The sequence below is a fragment of the Seriola dumerili genome, unplaced genomic scaffold, assembly GCF_002260705.1.
Source record: "Seriola dumerili isolate Sdu_G_001 unplaced genomic scaffold, Sdu_1.0 BDQW01000003.1, whole genome shotgun sequence".
Lineage (NCBI taxonomy): Eukaryota > Metazoa > Chordata > Actinopteri > Carangiformes > Carangidae > Seriola > Seriola dumerili.
In genome coordinates this window covers 17,642,789-17,665,870 of record NW_019174258.1, presented here as the reverse complement: position 1 = coordinate 17,665,870, position 23,082 = coordinate 17,642,789, and the positions used below count along the sequence as shown (strand labels likewise).

The following is a 23,082-nucleotide window of genomic DNA, read 5'->3' as shown; positions in this document are numbered from 1 at the left end:
GCAAACAAACACCTCAGCAGGAGACATGTTGGTTGTTGTTATTGACTCTTGAATTTACCATCCATCCATTATCTATACCGCCTATCCTTATAGGGTTGCACGGGTGCTGGAGCTGATCCCAGCTGACATTGGGCGAGGGTGGGTTACACCTGGACAGGTCACCAGTCTATCACAGGGCTGACATATAGAGACAAACAACAACTTGCACACACATTCACACCTATGGGCACTTTAGAGTCACCAATCAACCTAAACCTACATGGCTTTGTACCGTGGGAGGAAGCTGGAGAACCCGCGCAGACGAGGGGAGAACATGCAAACTCCACACAGACAAACCCAGAACCTTCTCGTTGTGAGGCAACAGCGCCGACCACTGTACTACTGTGTCACCCCTGAATTTACCATACACTGCATTTTTTTTTACATTCACACTATTATAAACTCAGTGGGAAATAGTGGAAATGCTGTTGATATTTTCATTTCATTTCAAAGAATATTGGGATTCAGAATCCAAGACTTCAGGGATGAATTTTCATTTTTTATTTCATTTTCATTTTGATGAGCAACTGCGTCTGTTTTATTATCATCTTTTTCAGATTCGTTTTTTTTTCGATGTGATTTTCTTGCTGAACCCATGAAAACTGTGTGTTTGCAATTTAGCTAATCAGACCACAGCGCCACAGATGGTTAGAGTTAACAACATAGGAAATCAATTCTCCACAGCATCATGGCGTTACTGGATGAATTCATGTGTGTCAGATAATAAAGTCACTGTTTGCCTCTTTTTCAGAGGTTCCAAAGACAGACAAGAGCTTTGAGGAGCGTCTCATCTTCAAAACCTTCATCTTGAAGTTTGTCAATGCCTTCACACCCATTGTGTACCTGGCCTTCTTCAGGGGCAGGTGAAGGAAAACCTCTCACTGCTTGTTTTTGCAAATAGAGTGAACACATTCATCCTGTACACTTCCTGTTGTCCTCACCTGAATGATGAATGTTTGATCCACAGGCTTGTTGGGCGTCCTGGAAACTACTTGTATGTTGTTGGATCATACAGAATGGAAGAGGTAATTCTATACTTTACAGTTCTACAGTAGAACTTTTTTTTTATTTTTTTTTTATTATTTTTCAGGCTTTTTGTGCCTTTATTGATAGTGCAGTAGAGAGAGACAGGAAATGGGGAGGCAGAGAGAGGGGGAATGACATGCAGCTAAGGGCTGTCCGATGCGGGATTCAAACCGGGGCCGACTGCAGCGAGGACTGTAGCCTCTAGTTCCTGCATCCTCTAGGCGGATGCTCATCCAACTGAGCTACTCGACGCCCCCTACAGTAGAACTTTTAACCCTTGTGTGGTGTTCGGGTCTGTGGGACCCGTTTTCATTTTTTATCAAAAGAAATATTATATGATTAAGTATTTTTCAAACCCAGACTCATTGGCCTTGGCTCATTTTCTGTGAAGAATATTTATCAGAACACATTTTCAATGACCACACATTGTACACCCCCCTACACATTTTATATTAACCATACAAGTATATGCTGTTTACTGTGTATTGCTTGTAATTGGGATGAAGTAAACATTTGTTAAGTATTTTAACAGAAAATTGTTTGATTGTGTTGAATTAAACCCCAACAAATGCAGCGGGTCCACCAGACCCGCCAACACTGGCTGAGTAACAAAAATATGAACATCACACAAGGGTTAAACAGTGGACTTTCCTCAACTTTAAATACAATTCAACTGACATAAAAAAAAATAAAAAAAATCTAATATCTTAATATATACAATAAATATATAATATAAAAATGTATGAAAAATAAATTAGATCAAAATAAATAAAGATCAGCTATGTTGTAACATTAGTGTAATTCCGCAACCTGGTGAAAACTACTTAACTTATATATCAACATTTTGGTGAGCTATATTCAACATATTCCAGTCCGTAACTCAGTCAAAGGAAATTAAAGTCTGGCCCGACTCTGAACCAGCAAACCTCTCAAGATGACGCACCCCTGCGTACGATGCTAACGTACGCCAAATGTAACCAGGAAGTGGATGGGGGATGGTTTTTGTCGGGGGATTGAAATTTGTTGTGAAACAGAATCCAGCACAATAATGTTTTCATAATTGTTAGAAGCCAAAATCATAATCAAAAATTAGGCCCAGCCCTAGTTCCACTTAGGGTTAGGTTGTTGATATTCCGTATTTTCTTGATGTCAATGACACCTGTCACCCTGCGGTGCCTGGTAAAGACATATATCTTTTAATTCTCTCTCTCTCTCTGGTTTAATCCACCTTTGGTGCTGTAGTAATGTCTGTTCATGGTGATGAAGGAACAAACAGAGTTTTCCTTTAAATCCTCAATAAGATAGGAAGTATTTTTCTAACATGACTGTAAACAGTAAATATGTAATGTCCCCTCCTGGACCAATCAGTAACAAGCATGTCACCTTGTGTGTTTAGTCATTGTTGTGTCAAATCCTGTGAAGCCAGACAGATAGATTTATTTTCTATCGCTCACTCCTGGGACTGCTGTGTGGGACCAGTTGTGACATTGACAGCCATGTTGAAATAACATGTCACGAGTTATCATGGAGACCTGAACCACACTGACTATCAGTCAGTTGAGTTTGAATTTTAGTTTGGGTTGTGATGTGTTTGAGGTTTTGAGAACTCACACACAGGTGTTTTCAAACATGAATATTACATAAGGATCTTTTCATTTTAATAGGAGTACACTTTGTACACACACTGATGGTATATTTAATAAGGATTTAGAATTAGAATTAGGGTTGTGACTAAATAATTTCTTAAATAAATAAAATGATAATGATATTTTATCGTCAGACCTGAACTTCTGTAAACATGGAGCTTTTTCCTCTGTATCCGGCTGTGATCTGTCTCTGCTTGTTTGAATGTTACTTTCCTCTGCCCACTGTCAGCTCTGTAAACTTCATACTCTTCTGCCTCACTTTGATTTCCTCTCACCTCCTGACACCTGTCCACCTGTTCCCTCCCTAGTGTGCCCACGCAGGCTGCCTCATGGAGCTGTGCATCCAGCTGTGCATCACCATGCTGGGCAAGCAGCTCATCCAGAACAACCTGTTTGAGATCGGCATACCGTGAGTGCAGAGCGTACACCAAGCAGCATGTTCTAACACAGACCCACGACACCAGCACACAGGGGACGAGTTGAGCAACATATCACAATACGTGGGTTCAGAGCCACAGAGCAAATTATGCACACCCACTCAGAGAGCAGCCATTTAAACGCCTGTCTGCTTTTCAGACACACTTACCTGGGAACCAGACATACCTGCTGAACCCTGGCAGCCTGCAATTTTCTCTGTTCTGCTTCGTCCTCACAGTTAACTCCATCAGAGTTTACTGTACTGTGTGTACAGTCCACAGAAAAGTCCACAAAAAATCAAAGCCTCATGTCATTGAATGTATATATATTATATATTTAGTTCAAATATAGAAACTGAAGTTCATATGATATAAATGTATGTTACACTTACACAGTATATTGTTCTGAGAGAGGCCGTCTGTATCACTGTGTTCACACATGCAGCCTCTGTCTCTCTTCAACAGTGAGCCTCTGTAAAGGTGCTGGTTCTCAGTGTAAAAAGTCTTAGTGCTGTAACAATAATTAACCTGGATCTGTGTCTAAACTATGCTATGTTGGGTCCTTGAATTTGAGGGAAATGGGCCTGGAAAGACATTGATAAGTCGTGGAATTTGAAGTGTCAGACAGTGGGGAAATATAGCCCCCTTTAAAACATGAGTCAAAGTGAAACTAATGTTGTAAACATGCAGATAAAAGTTAAAAATGACCTATAGGTAAAGACACGTCTGTCGTCCTCTGGACTGTACTGTACTGAGTATAGACACACTAAACTTCCTATGATGGAAATTGGCTGTTGTGGAAAAACCCACTTTTTTCTCTAATGAATGAGCTCAGTTAAAGATCCACTGCTGAGTTTTCTGACATTTAGTTTCCCATCAAAACACACTGGGCCTCATGCTAGAGCTCCTCATACAGACACATTCATTCTTACTGTAAATGACTGTACAGTGGATTTAAGAGAACCTGTCGTCCAGATGTGTCGTATCATGTACAGATGTTCAGACTTTCTCCATTTGAGCTGAAACACCTCACTGTCACTCTGAATAAAGTTTGATACAGAAATGGATGAAAATATAACTAAGACAAATGTATGTACAATAACATTGTGTTCGCCATGTCGTCATCATTCTGGTTGTCCTATTCCTTTTTAGGTTTTAAAGTTTTTATTGGTTTATTGAGTCAGAGCAGCTTTTACAGGTCACTTGTTTGTCATTTCTGGGAAACTCTACTGGTACCTTGAAGGAGAATATTCTGGCCATGTAAAAGTACAGTTATTAAAATCATATGAGTCTAATACTCTAAAAAGCAGTAAACAGGAAAGGCTCACTCACCATCAACATGTCTGTTTATTTACATCAAACATCATTTCCTGAGACACTGTGAAAATGTGGACAGATGTCCCGTCTTACCATTTTAAGGAAAGGGATTAAAAATGTTGCCCCTTTTACTGGATCTGCACCAAAATGTACTGAGTTCTTCTCTGGTCCATGTCCCATCCCTCCACCAAGTTTGGTTCAAATCAGTTCAGGACTTTTTTGTGTAATTCTGACAAACAAACCAACAGACAGACAGACATGGGTGAAAACATAACTTCCTAACAAATGCAGAACATCCAAAGATGTTTGATGTCATTTTTTTTACTACGAATGTGTGTAAATGTTATGAATCCAGCATGTAGCAGTCTGTAGTAACGCAGTTGAATGTTTTCTCTCCACCTCTGGTGGTTGGTGCAGGAAGCTGAAAAAGCTGCTGAGGAAGAGGAAGTCAGAGCTGGACTCAGAGGAAGAGGAGGAGCTGAACAAAACCCTGCAGCGCCACGAGAAAGACCACCTGCTGGGTCCTTTTGTTGGCCTCAGTCCTGAGTACATGGAGATGAGTGAGTCTAAATACAAACACACACGTGTAAGAAAGTTTCATCAAGCTTTATGAATTGTTATTGAATATTGTCTCTGACATGAGAAAATGAATATCATAATGCATAATGTCATTTGAAAAGCATTACGCATATTCCAACACGGAGAAACTTAAATGTTCCTTTATTCATGGTGCTGTGTTGCACTAACACAAAAACAGAAAAAAAACAAATTAAACTGCTGGCTTTAAATTTACATCAGCAGGCGGTGACACTCTGAGTGGCCGAGCATTGCTGTCAGGAAACAGTAGGTGCTGGTAGAAAAGCTATGTTGGTTAAAACAGAAACACTCAGTAGGTGCAGGTCTTATTCGTGACTTTGGCCAACAGCTATTGTTATACTATTTACCAGAAATAAAAATTCTTCTTTTCTGATCTATTACAGTAGTTAACAGTGGCTGCACAGCAGAGGTGTTTTATAGCAGAGAAAAAGAATTGATTTCCAAGAAAACTGCTGTTTGATGCGGATGTGAAACTATAGTTTTTCAACACATTACGTGGTATTAGATTAGTGCATAGACTCGTGAACTTGCTGATTCCTGATCCATGATCCCTGCTCAGGGTCTACACACCAACACGGTTGGCGGTTCCTGTTTCTCTGCTGTTGCTTTATGCCTGACCTTTGTCTGCTTCGTAAATGTCAGCTCTGTTCAGCACTGTTTGTTGGCTTCAGGGAAACACTGTCCTCTGATAAAGACCAGCCAAAAACAAACTACTCTCCCTGCTGAGGATCACTGTGTTCACCTTCAATAAATAAATCCAGTTTTACAGGATCCAGAGCATCAGACAGTGATGTGGAAGCCTCGGCTTCATGTGCACCACACATCTCACTAAGGGCCTGATTTACTAAGATCCCAAATAAAGAGCGCTAAATTGCGTGCGCACACGGATAGATTGCGCGCGCTGCCTGTTTGGGGCTTGCGGGTGATTTACTTAGATTAACAACGCAATTGACTACAGGCGCAAAAGTGATCGAGCCGGCCCTATTTAAATGAGGACTTTGCGCGAGTTAAGGGTGTTCACCGTGGCGAATGCAAACGAGCAGACCCAACGGAAGCGCAAAAGCAAATTAGCATCAACATGTGTTTGCGCGTGCTGTCGCGTTTGCGCACGTTTTTACACACGCAAAGCTTTAGTAAATCATCCTATGTGTGCGTTTAAGGACAATCAGTAGATTAAAGGTTTTTCTTTGGCTCATGGAAACAAATGGGTCTTTTAGGATTTGTATTAATAAGCAGTTGATCCAATCACTCCAGAGAGATTACAGCCTTCAGGTCCTTGATCAATATTCACCATTTAACAGAAAGATTACTACAGCAGCTTCACTGCATTCAGCTCCTGAACCTTTAGCTGTGACCAGCAGAGCATGAATACAGCAACGCCTCACTATATATAACACATTAACATTTGGAGCAATTATCCTTTAAAGTAATGACAATTGATTGACTTTCAGTCACTAAGAGAAAGTAACCCCTCCCCTTCTTCCTCACGTTTCCTCCCCCATTTTTCTTCTTTCTTCCCTCTTCCCCTCTTTTTTATTAATGTTATTTTTGTTATGGTGTATTTCATATATGTACACTGCTCAAAAAATTAAGGGAACACTTAATCATCACAGTATAACACCAAGTCAGTTAAACTTCAGGGATATCAATCTGTACATTTAGGAAGCACAAGTGACTGTGAATCAGTTTCAGCTGCTTTGGTGCAAATGAAAGTGACAACAGGTGCAATGGAGGCAAAAGCAAGACAACCCCCAAAAAGGGAATGGTTTTACATGTGGTGTCCACAGACAGTGGCTCTCTCCTGATCCTTCCTGACTGATTCTTCTCTAGTTTTGTGTTTTGCTAGTGTCCTTGTCACTACTGGTAGCATGAGGCGGTACCTGCAGCCCAATCAGGTTGCACAGGTAGTCCAGCTCCTCCAGGATGGCACATCCATACGTGCGGCCACAAGAAGGTTTGCTGTGTCTCCCAGCACAGTCACAAGAGCATGGAGGAGATACCAGGAGACCGGCCAGAGCCGTACAACATGACCTCCAGCAGGCTACTGGTGTACTTGTTTCTGACCAAACTGTCAGAAACAGACTCCATGAGGGTGGCATGAGGCCCCACGTCCTCTAGTGGGACCTGTGCTCACAGCCCAGCACCCTACAGCTCTATTGGCATTCACCAGAGAACACCAGAACTGTCAGGTCTGCCACTGGCGCCCTGTTCTCTTCACCAATGAGAGCAGGTTCACACTGAGCACATGTGACAGGCGTGAAAGAGTCTGGAGGCGCCGTGGTGAACGTTATGCTGCCTGTAACATCATCCAGCATGAGCGGTTTGGCGGTGGGTCAGTGATGGTCTGGGGAGGCAGATCCTTGGAGGGTCACACAGACCTCCATGTCAGAGCCAGTGGTACCGTGACTGCTGTTAGGTACCGGGATGAAATCCTCAGAGCGATTGTCAGACCTTATGCTGGTGCAGTGGGCCCTGGGTTCCTCCTGGTGCAGGACAACGCCAGGCCTTATGTGGCCAGAGTGTGTAGGCAGTTCCTGGATGATGAAGGCCATTGACTGGCCCTCACGTTCCCCTGACCTAAATCCAATTGAGCACCTATGGGACGTTATGTATCGGTGCATCTGACTCCGCCAAGTACCACCACAGACTCCAGGAGCTCACTGACGCCCTGATCCAGGTCTGGGAGGAGATCCCCCAGGACACCATCTGCTGACTCATCAGGAGCATGCCCAGATGTTGTCAGGAGTGCGTACAGGCACATGGGGGCCATACAACCTACTGAGACACATATTGAGATGCCGTGATGAAATTCACACAAGTTGGATCAGCCTGTGGTTTAAATTTTTAACTTTGATTTTGGGTGTGATTGTGAATCCAGCCCTCAGTGGGTTGATGATTTTGGTTTCCATTGACCGTTGATACGTTATTTTGTTTTCAACAAATTATACAATGTACATCAGTAAAGATTTTCAACTTGAATAATTTGTTCATCAAGATCCAATGTGTGATTTAGGTGTTCGCTTAATTTTTTTGGGTAGTGTATATGTATCAGTGGCGATTGCTCTAAGACTGCAAGGGAAGCTCAGCTTCCCCTAAAATGTCAAAAAAATAAGTGGTCAAATATGTACTGTTGTGTGAACATTTCATTGACTAAATATACGCTAGAACACGTTCATCTTTTGTTCAGAATCAGCTACTTATGACAGGTAACCGACACGACTTCCTTCTCATTCATCCCCACAGCGCCACAGAGCTTTACACAGTGTAGACGCCGAGCGTCTACTGACTTCAATGGGGAAGCATAGAGTGGGTTGTTCCACTGCAGCGAAACTAGACGGTCATTGGATAAATGCTGGGCTTTGTCCCGCCCATCGGACGCTCAGCGTCTCTGGGGGTCTATGGGACAGTGGTCTGGCCCGGACGCTCGGCTTCTGCATGATGATTGGATGATCTGTCTGAGGCTGAGTCCCTTTTTGATTGACAGCGAAATGAGCGAATCAGCGGTATTGAAGTTTAAGCATCCACCAGAGCATTTTTCAAGTTTTTCATTCTGTTGTTCGGAGTTGATCTGGAGACGTTACTGATCCTCAGTGACTTTGTCTTTGTTAAAAACGACTAGCATTGTGTTTGGCGACTCTCTTCTGTCACTGCGAATTTACATATAAATAAACGGACACATTTTATGATGTAGGCCGAAAATGAGCTTCCCCTCATTATAAGACCAGCAGCCACCACTGATATGTATGTATGTTGTCCAAGCAGGTGGACAGGTGAACGAGCAGAGAGCATCAAGATGGTTAGAGGAGGAAACATTAGAGAGACTCAGCCACATGTTTGAGCCTCAGTCAGACCCAGACTCAGCCACAAGTTGACAGGATTGGTTCCTTAGGTTTGTGACGTATGAAACCCTGGCTGTCTGAATCTTTTTTTATGTCATTGGTTCACTGCAGTTCAAGGTGGAAACACTCAGTTATGGTGCTGATGATTATGTCACTCATCTTTATTAACTAAGGAATTGTTTAAAATTTTGATGCCCAATGCACAGTATATGAAAATGTCATGGATGATGACTTAAAATCTGTATCTGTATCAATATTTTTATACAATAGATCAAATGTGTAATATGAAGGTGTCACTCTCAGTGAGACACCTACAGAGAATTATCCTCCAGGCTGCCGCTCCTCTCAGTTCTGTGGAGCTTTCAGCCTCTTTTAGGTCATTGTTTTAGTTTTATTTCACTCAGCAGCTGTTTCCAATAAAATACAAAGTGAGGCATCATATGACTAAAGATCCAGATACACTATTGTCTTCTCAAGACCCATGGGATCAAAACAGAGCTAAAAGATGAGTAAATACTTTGCTGAAACTCACCAAGTGGACACAAACATGATCTACATTATAAACTCTGGTATCTGCTGATGTGTGCTGAATCCTCAGAGGTGAAAATTAACAAATCATTAGAAGGACAACAGTCCAGTCAGATTAAGTTTCCATGCTCATTTAGGGCAAACTCAGGTGTAACAAAACACAGGTTAGCTCGAAACGTAATGAGGCACAACAGTGAAGCCAACTGGAGGTTTTGATTACAGAAAAACAACTTAGTGAGAAAGCTTCATTTTATGCCAGGGTCATTCATTTGCAGAGATGACGAATCCAAAAATACTGTTTGCTAACATTATATAAACAGTGAACTGTAGCTGGAGATTTTCTTTTTTTTTTATTTCAGATTTATTTTTATGTGGCCAGTTTTTCCCTTTAATGTGATAAGGACTGTGAGAGAGTGACAGGAAAGATGGGAGGCAGTCGAGATGAAATGCAGTAAAGGGCCCGGGCTGGATTTGAAACCGGCCTGCTGCGGTTAGGACTGAGCCTAAGTGGTATGCGCTCTACCAGGTGAGCCACCAGGGTGCCTTCCTAAAGATTTCTGGTCATAATTCCAGACACATGACTCTAAACTGTCTGAGTGACCACAAAGCCTGGTAGTGAGTATTGTATATGTGTTGTTTTCAATATTAAATGAAATGTGTAAATTCAAACTTTTGAATTGGTTGTTCACAGCGTGACATTTGAAAAGAAATGTGAAGCTAACAGTTAGCCTGCCCTGGGACCGTGTTCAATTTCACCAGTTATCAGCAGCCTGTTAACTATCAAACACGTTGTTCCACATTATTGCGATCAGATAGCCGACTGGTTAGGGCGCATACCAAAGGGACACAAATTTTCTGAGTAGAATTCCCAATTCGACTCCCGGCCAGTTGGACTCTTTTCAGCGTGTCATTTTCCTACTCTCCATCGCCGTTACTGTCTCTTTTGACTGTTCAATCCAATAAAGGCATTTAAATGCCTGAAAAGAGAAAAAACCTCTCCCAGTAATGTGCACAAGCTTACCACAATACTACAGAAGTAATACAACCTCAGGGTTTAGGGGAATTAGGTGGTCCGTGAGTTTTATTTTAGTGGTCCATGGTCTGAAAAAATTTGAGAAACACTGCTCTGAATTAATGTTTCTCTGTGTCTGCTGGATCTGACCAGAGGCAGCTGTTTTCTAACAACAGTTTTAAAATGTTTGTTCTGCTGCTCCCAAGTAGCCAAAACATTAATGATTGCATCTTTAATGTAGCTGAGATTTACTAGTCCAGCTTCCAGAGCTCCACCCTGCAGTTCTGCTCAGTACAGCTCTACAGAAGCTGCTCCATCCATCTTCTCCACAGATAATCTATACAGCAGACACAACGGACAGTGAATGAGAGTGGCAGTGGGGCCTAGATTAAATTAGTATGAAGGAAATCCCTGTTGTGTTTTACTTGTTTTCACTCTTGGTGATGATAAAGAAAGTACAGGTTTAAACATATGCAGAGTTAGATGGTTAGTGGGTTAATGTTGCTCTTCTGACAGATGTTGAATTGTATATGTAGAAGTATAAAGTCACCTCTTGGTATCAGTTGTACCATATTACTGTATGTGCCGTGCTCTGTGTTGACATCATAGCATCAGGTGGCTAATAAGACAAAAAAAACCTATATGCAAAAGAAGTGGGGACATATGAGTCCTGCCTTTGTGGCTGGACCACAACAGTGAGGCCAGGAATATGTATGACTGACTGACTGACTGGTCGATGATATTTCCACCACTGGTCAGTGGAGTGCTGAGCCACTCTGGTTTCCCAGCTGCTCAGGAACTGCAGGGAAGATGAGGAGCACTTCTAATACACTGAGCCTCGCCTCCATTACAGCAAATAAACTACTTTCATTCCATGTATCATTATTACTAAAGGAGGCAGAGGAATAACTAAACATAAAACACACCGAGCAGAGAGAGCAGGAGAGAGGGAGGGAGAGAGAGAGAAGTCATCGGTAACGAGGCTTCGTACAATCAACTATGACCAACTCTACATATCAAACAGAGGGAGTTAGACATAAAGACCTGCCTCTAATAAAAGTCTGTTGCGTTCTGGAGTTGAAGTAAAGAAAGGCTAAACTATTGTGGATCCAGACAGAGGCTGTGCTCTGCGTGAGAGACTGAATAAGAAAGAGAGTCTGTACCGGGCCCCTGTGGTTCACCTGGTGGAGTATGTGTCAGAGCAGGCTTAGACTTTGCCCAAACTTTCTCTCTGACCATGTTACAGTAAATCCAGCTGAAATCACAGCTCAGTCTTTGTCTTTCATGTATGTGTTTGGTGATTTTGTAAGACAACGTCACAGTTATAAAATCAACAATTGAGCATAGGCGTTTTTTTTCTAAAAAGCACTTAGTGACAAATCTTGTGACATTTGGACAAACCTGAGCTGCTTTCTGCATTAAAACACTGTATGTGTGATCACAGAGGGAGAAGCAGACAGATAAAGAGCTGAATCCAGTTGACACTAAGTAGAATGCTAATATAACGTGATGAATATTCTAATTAGCATTTTACATCATCCAGCAACATTTGCATTTCCCCTTTCTTTGACAGTAGTTGTTTACAGCTGTTCCATAATATTTTTCAATCACGTCCTCAGTTTCACACATTGACCACACACAGTCCGGACATGGACTATAGGTTTAGTCCCTCTCTTGTTTCATATTCAAAGGTATTCTTCACCTTTGCACACATTTTTTAACTTAGCTTTGGTCACATGTCAAAATCTAATTTCAACCAAACTTGGCGGATCACAGCTTAGCGTTCCACAGCTGAGTTATGTGTGTCCTGACTGTGTTCACCCAGGATGCTCTCTTATCCTCCTGTCTGTTTCTGTAGTCATTCAGTTTGGGATGGTGACTCTGTTCGTGGCCTCCTTCCCTTTGGCTCCGCTCTTTGCTCTTCTGAACAACATCATCGAGATTCGCCTGGATGCCAAGAAGTTTGTCATGGAGCTACGAAGGCCAATCGCAGTCAAAGCCAAAGACATTGGTAGGTGTCTGCTGTCCCAACTACAATAAACAGGAAGCAGATCACACAAGTCCTCCCCAACATGCTGTGTCTTGTCCCTGAGATGACTGTTTTCTCCTCTCTGCAGGTATCTGGTACAACCTCCTGAGAGGCCTCAGCAAGGTAGCAGTCATTGTTAATGTAAGTATATATATATATAATATATATATATAAATCTTTATAATCACTTTACAGTTGAAATCTGAACACAGGTGTGTCCACGCTAAATTTTAAATTCTTTGTGCTGTACACTTGAATCTGCAGTAACTCTATCCCTCAGTAGTAAAAACACAACTGTTGTTAATGGGATCAGTCATGTTAGGACTGAGGGGTTGCTGTCAGGTCAGGTGGAAGTCTTGTAATGGAGATTTATCAGGGAGAGGGTGTCATCCTGGATCTCAGTCAGCTCTTGTTCAGTGTCATCAGTGGAGATTTTCAAGCACTGGTTAAATTCTGATGAGGGATGAGACATATTTCCCCATTTTTACAGAAATGTTGGTGTTTGGCAAGCTGGAGATAATTTCTCACACTGATTTGTCAAAGAAAAGTTGATGCTTCATAACAAATGATTTTACATGTGTGGATTGTACACATTTGTGACACAAGCTCATCATTTCCTTGCAAGCTTTTAGTCAACATGTTCAGATGGTCAGTGAGATCAACTAAAAAAGTGAGGTCTGCCAAACACTCAGGGTGCTCAGTATGTGATCTCTCTTTCAAAAAATGGTTCAGATCCAGATCTCAGAGCAGAGAAGCAACAGAACTGTCTCAGGTCTAAACCAGTACACATCTAAGTGGCAGATTATGTTCCTGTATTGCACATGAATTTCCAACAGGCAGGGAGTACAGAAAGAGCAGTAGACCAGAAGAGAAAGAGCACGCAAGCAGTCATCTACATGTGTAGCGATGGTGACATCTAGTGTTCACAATGAGAACTGCATTTAGTGTATTCAGCAGAGCCACATAGAATTTTGGTTTAACAATAACTAAGGGCCATATAAATATAGTTGTCAGGCCACACATGGCCCATACGTCATAGTTTGATCATCCTTAGACTTCCACATAGCTGGAAAATGCACATGAATTGAAAATGTTTATTTAGTCAGTGTCACCTGATGGAAGAAATGTAGAGGAGTCACAGTTTATTAGATCTGATGAGGACAGCAGGTTATGAGCTGTTGTATCTCCCTCAGGCCTTCGTCATCTCCTTCACCTCTGACTTCATCCCTCGGCTGGTCTACCAGTACATGTACAGTCCTGATGGCACCATGCACGGCTTCGTCAACCACACTCTGTCTTACTTCAATGTTACTGACTTCCAGCCAGGCACTGACCCCTTGCAGCCAATGCACCTGGGCTACAAAGTGGAAATCTGCAGGTAGGGGTTCAGTTTAAAACCCTGAAAATACACTGAGTCTGCTTACATTCTCATTCCAAAACCTCTCAAACAATACTCATTATCTCGCATAAAACCATGTGGCATTTACATGAGTGCATGTACTACCATACAGAGTCATCATTTCTCATTGTGGAGACCATGATAGGTAAAAACATGGACACCTGTCAAACTCCAAAGCATCAAATGAAACCTTTTAAATGTTTCCCCTCTCTCCAGATATAAGGACTACAGAGAGCCCCCTTGGTCCAGCTCTCCATATGAACTCTCTAAAGAGTTCTGGGCCATCCTGGCAGCCCGCCTCGCCTTTGTCATTGTCTTTCAGGTTCAGAACAACACAACACTCAACACACACATACTATACACCTCTACATGCTTTCAAATAGGCATGTCACTCACTTTTAGACACATTGTGACCTTTAGTTTGTCCACAAGAGAGCAATGATGAGTTGATTTTTACACTGCTACATGTCGTTCACAGTGTCTAGGTTTTTAACTAATTATTTAAAATCATTTTATTATGACATACTAAATAATTACCACAAAAACCTAAGTCAAAGATTTGAGTTACTATAAAAGGGAGTTACTCATGAGACTTTTACCTTTACTATTAAAGTTTTTATGTATTAATTTTCCCGACAGAAATTAGTCTCTATTTCTGATAAACATGAAAAAAACTCTAATCAAAATGTTTTTATAATATATAATATATATTATGGCTGTGTTGTATTTGTTTTCATTGGTTCATGGCCTCTATATTTTTGGAAGCTCAGGTATTTTACTTGAAACAAGAAAAGCTGAGGTTGTTAATGTTTTAAACTCCAGTGTGAAACCTTAAAGCTCCATAGAGTCCACGTGTTGTTTGATTATAGATCAGGTCTAGGTTCTATATTAATACTGTGAAAGTATCAAAGCCTCAGTCCACAGAGAAATGCACACAGCCTATATTTAGAAACTGAGCCTTAAAGCCAGCCGTCAGGACTTCTGAAACTTTGTGATGTCACAACAAATCAGTCGCCGCCTTCAGCCACGCCCCAAGTTCCACCTACCTGGACCCACCATCCAACCTTGCAGGATTTGGTTGGCTTAAATGTGTAAATGTAGAATTACAAATTAAAGTGACACTGTTGAACATTTTCTTATAAATGAAAAGTTTACTTCATAAGCCATAAAATACTCAGTTCAGTACAGTCAGGAGTTTTAAAGCCACAGCTGTTCTCCGTCTGGTATGATCAGTAGCTTATGGTGGTTAATGTGAGCAAACTTTAAATATTGCCGCTACACAACAGCAGGTCACAGATAAACAGTTTTAGTTCATCAGTAAGTAAAACAGGATTTAAACATACTGTTTAATAGTTACTGTTACTGTGGCAGTGAACCTGCGGTTCATCTGAGGTCTCTGTTCACTCTGCAGAACGTGGTGATGCTCATGAGTGACTTTGTGGACTGGCTGATCCCAGACATCCCCAAGGACATCAGCCTACAGATGCACAAAGAGAAGATCCTTATGGTGGAGCTCTTCATGAAGGAGGAGCAGGGCAAAAGACTCGCAGCGCGGGACAACCACAACGGGGACAACTGCACCGCCCCCTCATCAGCCAATCAGAGCCCGCCGCAACCCCGCTCACGGCCCGTCTCGCATTCTAACTGCTGTTAAACCAGTAGGTGCCAGGGTCTGAGAAAAAAAGCACAAACAACAAGCAAACACCAGGACCTGTACACAGACTGTAAATAAGTGAATCAGCTGCTTATAGCTGGCTGCTAAAGGTTAACACAGTACATCTATTAACACGTCATCAGTTTGTCATAATGAGCAAAGCTTTTGCTGCCGTCACGATGTTCAGGAATATTTTCAGACGGGTAAAACCTGAACTGAATTCCCACAGATTGCCTCTTTTTAAAATTTGTTTGTTACATTTCACTGCGAATCAGACATGACAGTGTCAGCCACCAACCAAACATCCACACAGTACTCACAGAAACATGATTATTGGATGTAATTGAAAGGAACAAGCCATTAGCTTCACTCGGGGAATGTCCCTGTTGATGAGAACCTTCAGGATGTCTGAGAACACAGTGCCAAACTTGCAGCCTGAGTTCATATGTGCCACTTCTCCCACGGAACTTGAATGCAGCTTCTGCCTCCGTCAGTCCGTCCAGATGGTGCTGCTGAGGAGAGTGTCCCCCCTCCTGCCGTCAACACGTAAAGCTCAGACTGGCGTAAAGCGTAAAGCTCAGACTGGCCTTTTTTGAAATCTTTTTTGGCACATTTCTGTACAAATGCAGGAATTTACTGATGTATTTAGTTGAACATGGACACACAGACACAAGTGCTCTGGTTGTTGTGGAGGCCTGCCTGTTGATTTGTAGTGTTCTCTTTGTGTTGCATACGAACAAACAGACGAACAATGCTCAGCAGCTTCATGCCTGGAACTGGAAATTCACAGTATAAATACACAGTGATGTTATGATGTCATGCTCCCTCTCACCTGGCTGAGATGCTGTAGTTACTACTCACCTGATGTGCTGTTCTGACACTGGGTATGGAGAGACATCTCTTCTACACAGTCAGAAATGAAATAATAATAGTGTTTGTTAAAGCTGCATTAACAGTTTTTATTTCATCAGCAAAAGAAGCACAAAACATGTTAGAAAATAGTCAACAAGTTTTTAAATGATCATCAACCTGCCTCCAAACTACTGGCTGGTTGATGTATAAATGTCATATCAACCTAAAAGGTGACAATGTGTCCAGTGTCATAAAATCCACTCACACCTTTTTGTGTTGTTAAGACACTCAGTTTTAATCATCAGAGGATTTTGATAAGTTCAATCCTTTCCCCACACAGCAGTTAGCACTAGCTGCTCAGTGCTCAGTTAGCACCTGTAGATGAAAGATATTTATGGCACAGGTGTGCTGACAGGTGAACTGAATGTGCTCGTCATACCTGCATATCAATGTGAAATTTACATTTAAAGGGACTTTGTGTTTAGTTTTCTGTGAATTTCTCAACATCTCTGCACACCAGCACCAGTATGTTGCTCCAGGTGTCTCTCCTACCCTGCCTTATCCTGTCCTACCTGCTTCTGGGATTCAAACACTTGACCTCTCACCTACTCTAAACCATCAGTGGCTCATGTATCAGCTTTCATACAAAGGGACAGAGTATCAGTGAAACCAAGAGGGCAGCTCTGTTTCATTATTATTATGTTGCCTTGGCATTTTCCTGAAGCTGCAGCTCCTAAACTGTTCAAGCACAAAGAGTGAATATTATATATGTATTTTTTTGGTATTTACCAAACTGCAAAAACACATGTGGGAGCGACTGGATAGAACTTTGAAGAGCGTAAATGTACTGTTGATTGAGACGTGCAGTCACACATCCAGTCTGGTCTTCAGTCGAATACTGTTGAATACTGCCCCCTGCTGTAAATATTTTGAACTATCCCAAATTGAGGCCCACAGCCCAGACTGACAGAATGTATTATTGAATTTCAGTCATGAATAATCACATTAAGGTCAAACTGTTGTTTATCTATTTTATTGTTTGTTTGTGTTTTAGTTTTATGACAATGTATTTTTAGTGCATCTAATGTGTTGAAAGGGGACCATCAATCTACCAACTAGGGACTTTATCTCATGTCTTAAAGCATCAGTATGGACCTATTCCACTGTACCTGGAAGGGCACCCGGGGAACAGCTTCCAGACAGACGTTACCTCTCTCTGGGGGGTGACTTGCTTGTTTGAGCAAAAACTGCACATTGAATTTTTTTTAGCAAATCTTAATACTGTTAATACTGTGTCTGTACGTAGGGTTAGTGTTGATATTTAGTGATAGGTCATGACTCAGCATCTCTTGTAAACTGAGGTCACATGTGAAGACCCCTCCCCTCTCCATGTCCTCCTCCTGCCGTCTGTTGCCATGTTGTATTTACAGCATCAATATATCATTACAAAGTGTGACATGCTAATATCTATTATAATGTGTGTCAGTGCACATTTCACTACATGCATGAGTGTATATGTACGTATAACAGACCTGCCTGTCTCTGATACTTTGAGTGTTTTTTCTTTAAATAAATGAGTGACAAGCTCCTGGTCTGTAAGCCTTCATTAAAACTACTGCATTTCACCTGCTGCTGCTTCAGTTCATTCTATTAATCTACTAACTAATGGTTTTTTTATAATCTTTTTTTGTGGCAACATTTTGTAAGCTGAACTTGTGTAAAAACCTATAACAATATTATCATGATATCTATAGAAAACCTGGGAAAAAAATAATGCCATGAGTCAAATGAATCTTTAACTCAGACTCAGATGAGAGTGGAGGGAGGTGGAGACAGTCTGTGATCACAACTGTACAAAAACTACAACTACACTTAATGGACAAGATCAACCGATGAACTGAAGATCTGCGAGGTCAAACATCTGCCGTCACCATATCATCACATATGTGTATTATTAACACCATATCAATATTTCATCTTTTAAATATCATGGTTATTGTCAACACCTCTTGTTCACATGATGCATATTTCTAATAAAGTTGTGTTGAATCAAAAGACAACAAGCTAAAACTAATGAAGTGCTGTCCTGGTGCAGGAGTCCAGGTTTCACTGGACTCAACAGGATGTAAACACAGTGGTGTGGTGGACATAATAAATACAGTACATTTACAGTTACACTTAAATCAATGTAGCACAAGAACTAATGATGACATGGGTTATTTGTTTACAGTAATTTAGTAAGTAAGTATTTCTTTCCAAAAATCCTGTATATATTTGCACCTCCACATTCTCTGTTCTACATTTTATACAATTGTATTTATTAGTTTTTCTAGAGTCACGTATGTCCTCATAAGCCAATTATATTGAATTAATTTATATCTACTATGAATAGATAACTTTGGAGCTTGAAGAAAAGCCTTTTCCCATTCTTTCTCTAATATCTGTCTGAAGATCCTCTATCCATGCCATTCTTTTATAATTTAAGGATTCTGGAGACACATTAACAACTTTCCTATAAATTATGTTGTATGTATGTTCTATAAATTATCATGTTGCCAGTTCCTCAACAATACTTAAAGCTGGACAATGATATGAGAGAGTCCTCGAGCGAATGAAACTTCTTATCTGGAAATATTTGAACAAATGTGCTTGTGGGATCACAAATTTTTCAAAGGACATAAGGGCGTTTTCATTTATTAATTTAATCATAAAGCTATTTATTTATTTATTGACTCACTTATATTTATATGTACATTTTTTTCTACATTTATTACCTAATCTATTTATTTCAGGATTTATTTTATAGCTGTATTTATTGTGTTTATTTATTTAATTTGTATTTTTAGTTTAATTTAGTTTAGTTAAGTTTAGTTTCACAGACGTTACAATAAAGTATTACAAAGTTATATAAGACATATTAATTGTGCAGGAAAGGAAGAAAGCCCAGAGGGTAAAGAGCAAAGTCCTCCCATTCATTTCAACTAAAACCATACTACATAAAGCAATACAACATCGAATACACACACTGGACAGAAAAGACTGTTTTAAGCCAGTTTCTCTCTGATTTCATCAATAATTTCCACCACTGCACTTAAAATATCAGATTTATCATTATAATTTATTAAACTATCATCTGCCATCCATCCACTTTCTACTTCTCATTCCTTTAGAAGACTAGGGGGCAGCAGTCAGGAGGGCTGTCCAGACGGCCCCCTGCCCCCACCCCTTCCTCCAGGTCCTCCAGGGGGATTCTGAGGACTTCCCAAAGCAGCTGAGAGACATAATCTCACCAGCGTGTCCTGGGTCTTCCCCAGGGTCAAATACCTCACCAGAGTTAGAGCGTATATGCAGGTATTGAACACAGGACTTATGTGATAAACCGGGCCCCCTAACAGACTGTAAAAGTAGCCTGTTTGTACAGTGTTAGTATCGATGCACATTATCTGATTCTAAATTCATTTGCAAACTGTTCTGTGAACAGTCCTTAAGTTCAGTCCAACGGTGAACATAAAATTAGGAACTGGATCAAGTCCGTGACAACCTCTCACAGAGTCTCGCTGGAGCCAGTGAAGAATAAATTCACAGACAGAAACGGAAGTGAAAGTGACAGCGAAGTGTTTCCTAGTTCAGAGAGATCAGATCGAGGTGCAGTCTTGTGAGAAACATGAGCTCCTCAGACCTTAAACCCGTCTTACTGAAGATCTCAGACCAACTGTCCTCCGAGAACCTGGACAAGATGAAGTTCCTGTGTGGAGACATGATCGGGAAAAAGGACCTGGAGAAGGTAACCACCGGGTCCAAGCTGTTCCTGCTCCTGATGGAGAGAGGCAAATTGGGGCCCGACAACACCGAGTGTCTGTCCAAGCTGCTCACGGACATTGAGCGAAAAGACCTGTCAGACAAGTTACACGGTTTAGACGGAGAATCCGGAGACCGCCGAGACCAGCCGGACGACACAGAGAGAGGTGGGGAGCGGGAGGGGTGGGGGTTACCGGCTGCTAGTGCTGCTACTACTTCTGTTAAAAACAAGTTATTATAATAATAATGATAAGAAGAAGAAGACTGATACATGAGTATATGAGTTGTGACACAGGTGGACTGGGCTAACTGATACCGGAAGTATACTGTTATCTTAAGTATGACGTCAGTTTACCGAAAGTCGAAAACAAACGCAGCTACAGGCGCAAGCTGCAATGTATTAAGGGAATCTGTGTGTGTGTGTGTGTGTGTGTGTGTGTGTGTGTGTGTGTGTGTGTGTGTGTGTGTGTGTGAGAACCTGCGTGAACCTGCCCTGGCATGTCCACAGAGGAAACGCCCAGACAGAATAACTTTTTTTAAGTCAAATATTTATGTTGTAAACATGTTGCAGTAACAATAGCAACCTTGTTGTTGCACACTGCCATTTTAAAAAATGTTATTCAACTTCATACATCATGTAGAGTATGTTCTGTACAAAAAACATTTTCTGTTTAGAAATAATAATAATAATACTGATAATGATAGTAAAATGCATACAAGTAATAATACAATAAACACAAAGAGAGAGAGAGAAAGAAAAAAGTTATAAAACATGAACTGTAACATTCCCAGGTAACAATAGAAATTATAAAAGAGTATTAAAAAAAAAACAGAAGGTTGATTTATTAACCAGATGCTCAGTAGAACTAAGGAACCGAGCAAGGGGTTGAAATAAATTATATTTGGAAATAAGATTATAAAGTTCTCTGCCCACTTTTAAGTGCAGTCCACAACAGGGGGCATTTAGCAAAACAACATCAGTGTATATGATATTTTGTCATGATGACAATGATGATGTTGATTCAAAATTCAACATGCTTGTCCTTCACAATGACTCCTAACTGGATACTTTTGAAAGAGAAGGAATCTATATTTATGGATTTAGAAATCAGCCAATCATGCACAGACCTCCACAGGCTTTGGACGGGAGCGTGTCTATGTTCCGACAGCCCTATGTTCCCACAGTACTATATTCCCATTTTATACCCTTTCAGAACGCTTTGCATCCACGTTCCACGGCGTCTTCACATTTATCCACCTCAGCGATCGTTTTTGTAAAGCATCGTTTTCAGTTTTGGAATTCACCGTTCTAATGTGGACGGAAGGGCTAACCGGATAAATATTACCCGGGTTAGTGTGGACATGGGCTTATGGGAACATATAAGACTGTGGGAAAATAGGGCCTAATTTTCAAAACATTCTTAGGGCTGTGGGAACATAGGGCTGACCCCCTTTGGACTGTGTCATAGGCAGAGAACAAGTGTTATGTTGTTTCTACATTTGTGTTGCATAGATGACAATTTTCCAAATCAAATTTAAATCTTTTTCTGATAAACTTGTTTGAGGGGTAAAAAACACATGAGCTGCAAATACTCACAACACAACAGAAGCGTAAGAGAGAGTGTTGTGTTATCAAACCGATGAAGATGTTTTCTGAAGTGTTTTGTCTATTTGCATGTCTTTTCTAAAGCTGCAGTGCTTTGAGCTCTCAGGGCCACCCTACACATTGTTCACACATTCTTTTATTGTATGTGATCTGCTGTAAAGCTGTTATCTCTCATTATAAAAAGTCTTAGTGCTGTAACAGTAATTAACTTTGATCCGTGTCTCAAACATGTTAGGTCTTGACTTTGAGGGAGTTGGGCATGGAAAGTCCTTGAATATGATGTTTAAGAAGGTGTAAGCTTTCTGATCTGCTTAGATCAGCTCAGTATGTAAAGTCCTACATCGAACTCCACATATCCAGAAGCTGAACAGACCTGTTTCCTAAATTAGCCCATTCCCAGTCACCCCTGTGGGAGATGTTTGAATATGTTTGTTATGTTTTATTTTTTCTCTAAAGCCTGAATATCTCCTCTTTCAGCAAAACTGGACATCACCACAGAGGTGATCGCAGAAAATCTGGGACGGTCGTGGCGTAAGCTCGGCCGCAAACTGGGTTTGAATGAGATCAAGCTGGAGTCCATCAACAGGAGGCATCCCACAGACCTGGAGGAGACAGTGGTGGAGCTGCTGAAGGAGTGGAGGAAGAGTCAAGGAGCCCAGGCTCGAGTGGAGCAGCTGATAGAAGCTCTCAGACTCTGTCAGTTCAACCTGACTGCTGATAAAGTGGAGGACAAACTGAAGAAGATCCACAGATCAGATGAGACTGAGATTAACTCTGAATGAAAATCAACTATCCAAAAAGAAGATTTATGAAATTATGCAAAAAAAGAATCATGTTTGTTGAGGTGAATAAATTGACTTACTGAATGTGATAAAATATGAAGCAGAGAAGGTGACAGTGTGTAAAGACAGTGATCACAGCTTCGTTTAGAGTCAGCTCATCCTGCTCATTTTTTTTTTTTTTTATCTGAGGATCAAAACAAAGATTTATCAAATAAACGTCATCAAACTGAAACTGAGAAGTTTACATTATAACCTTCATCCATCATTAGAAGAAAGATGGTGCCATTGTAAAAGAAGTCGGAGGTCAGACTGACTGATAGTGACTGATGTGTGTGCAGTATCACCACTTGAAAGTCCTATGAAAATGACATCTGAAGTCGAAGCAAAGAAATGATTTTTATAAGCATCCAGTCAGTGGATGTGTGAATGTAGGTGATGTGTATTAGTTTGACTTTTTCAATAGAAGGACACAGTGATGAAACAGTGAAATTACTGTTTATACTTGTTTTTAGTGGAGATATAACATGTAAATCAATATGCAC

General features: G+C 41.0%; 2 protein-coding genes across 2 annotated transcripts in view; both read left to right on the top strand.

The window, feature by feature from the left end:
• Positions 1-16,059, top strand: part of LOC111218803 (anoctamin-1-like) — an 85,630-nt gene extending 69,571 nt beyond the window's left edge. The window contains exons 18-26 of the mRNA XM_022741282.1: positions 791-902; positions 1,007-1,064; positions 3,020-3,120; positions 4,862-5,004; positions 12,279-12,431; positions 12,538-12,590; positions 13,643-13,827; positions 14,065-14,170; positions 15,260-16,059. Coding sequence (XP_022597003.1) covers positions 791-902; positions 1,007-1,064; positions 3,020-3,120; positions 4,862-5,004; positions 12,279-12,431; positions 12,538-12,590; positions 13,643-13,827; positions 14,065-14,170; positions 15,260-15,502 — 1,154 coding nt within the window. The 3' untranslated portion in view covers positions 15,503-16,059. The remainder of the gene's footprint in view (positions 1-790; positions 903-1,006; positions 1,065-3,019; positions 3,121-4,861; positions 5,005-12,278; positions 12,432-12,537; positions 12,591-13,642; positions 13,828-14,064; positions 14,171-15,259) is intronic.
• Positions 16,060-19,496: 3,437 nt separating this feature from the next.
• fadd (Fas associated via death domain) lies at positions 19,497-22,930 on the top strand. The gene is made up of 2 exons (XM_022741256.1): positions 19,497-20,319; positions 22,236-22,930. Exons 1-2 carry the CDS (start codon positions 20,019-20,021, stop codon positions 22,538-22,540), a joined length of 606 nt encoding a protein of 201 aa, XP_022596977.1. The 5' UTR covers positions 19,497-20,018; the 3' UTR covers positions 22,541-22,930.
• The last annotated feature ends 152 nt before the right edge of the window (positions 22,931-23,082 follow it).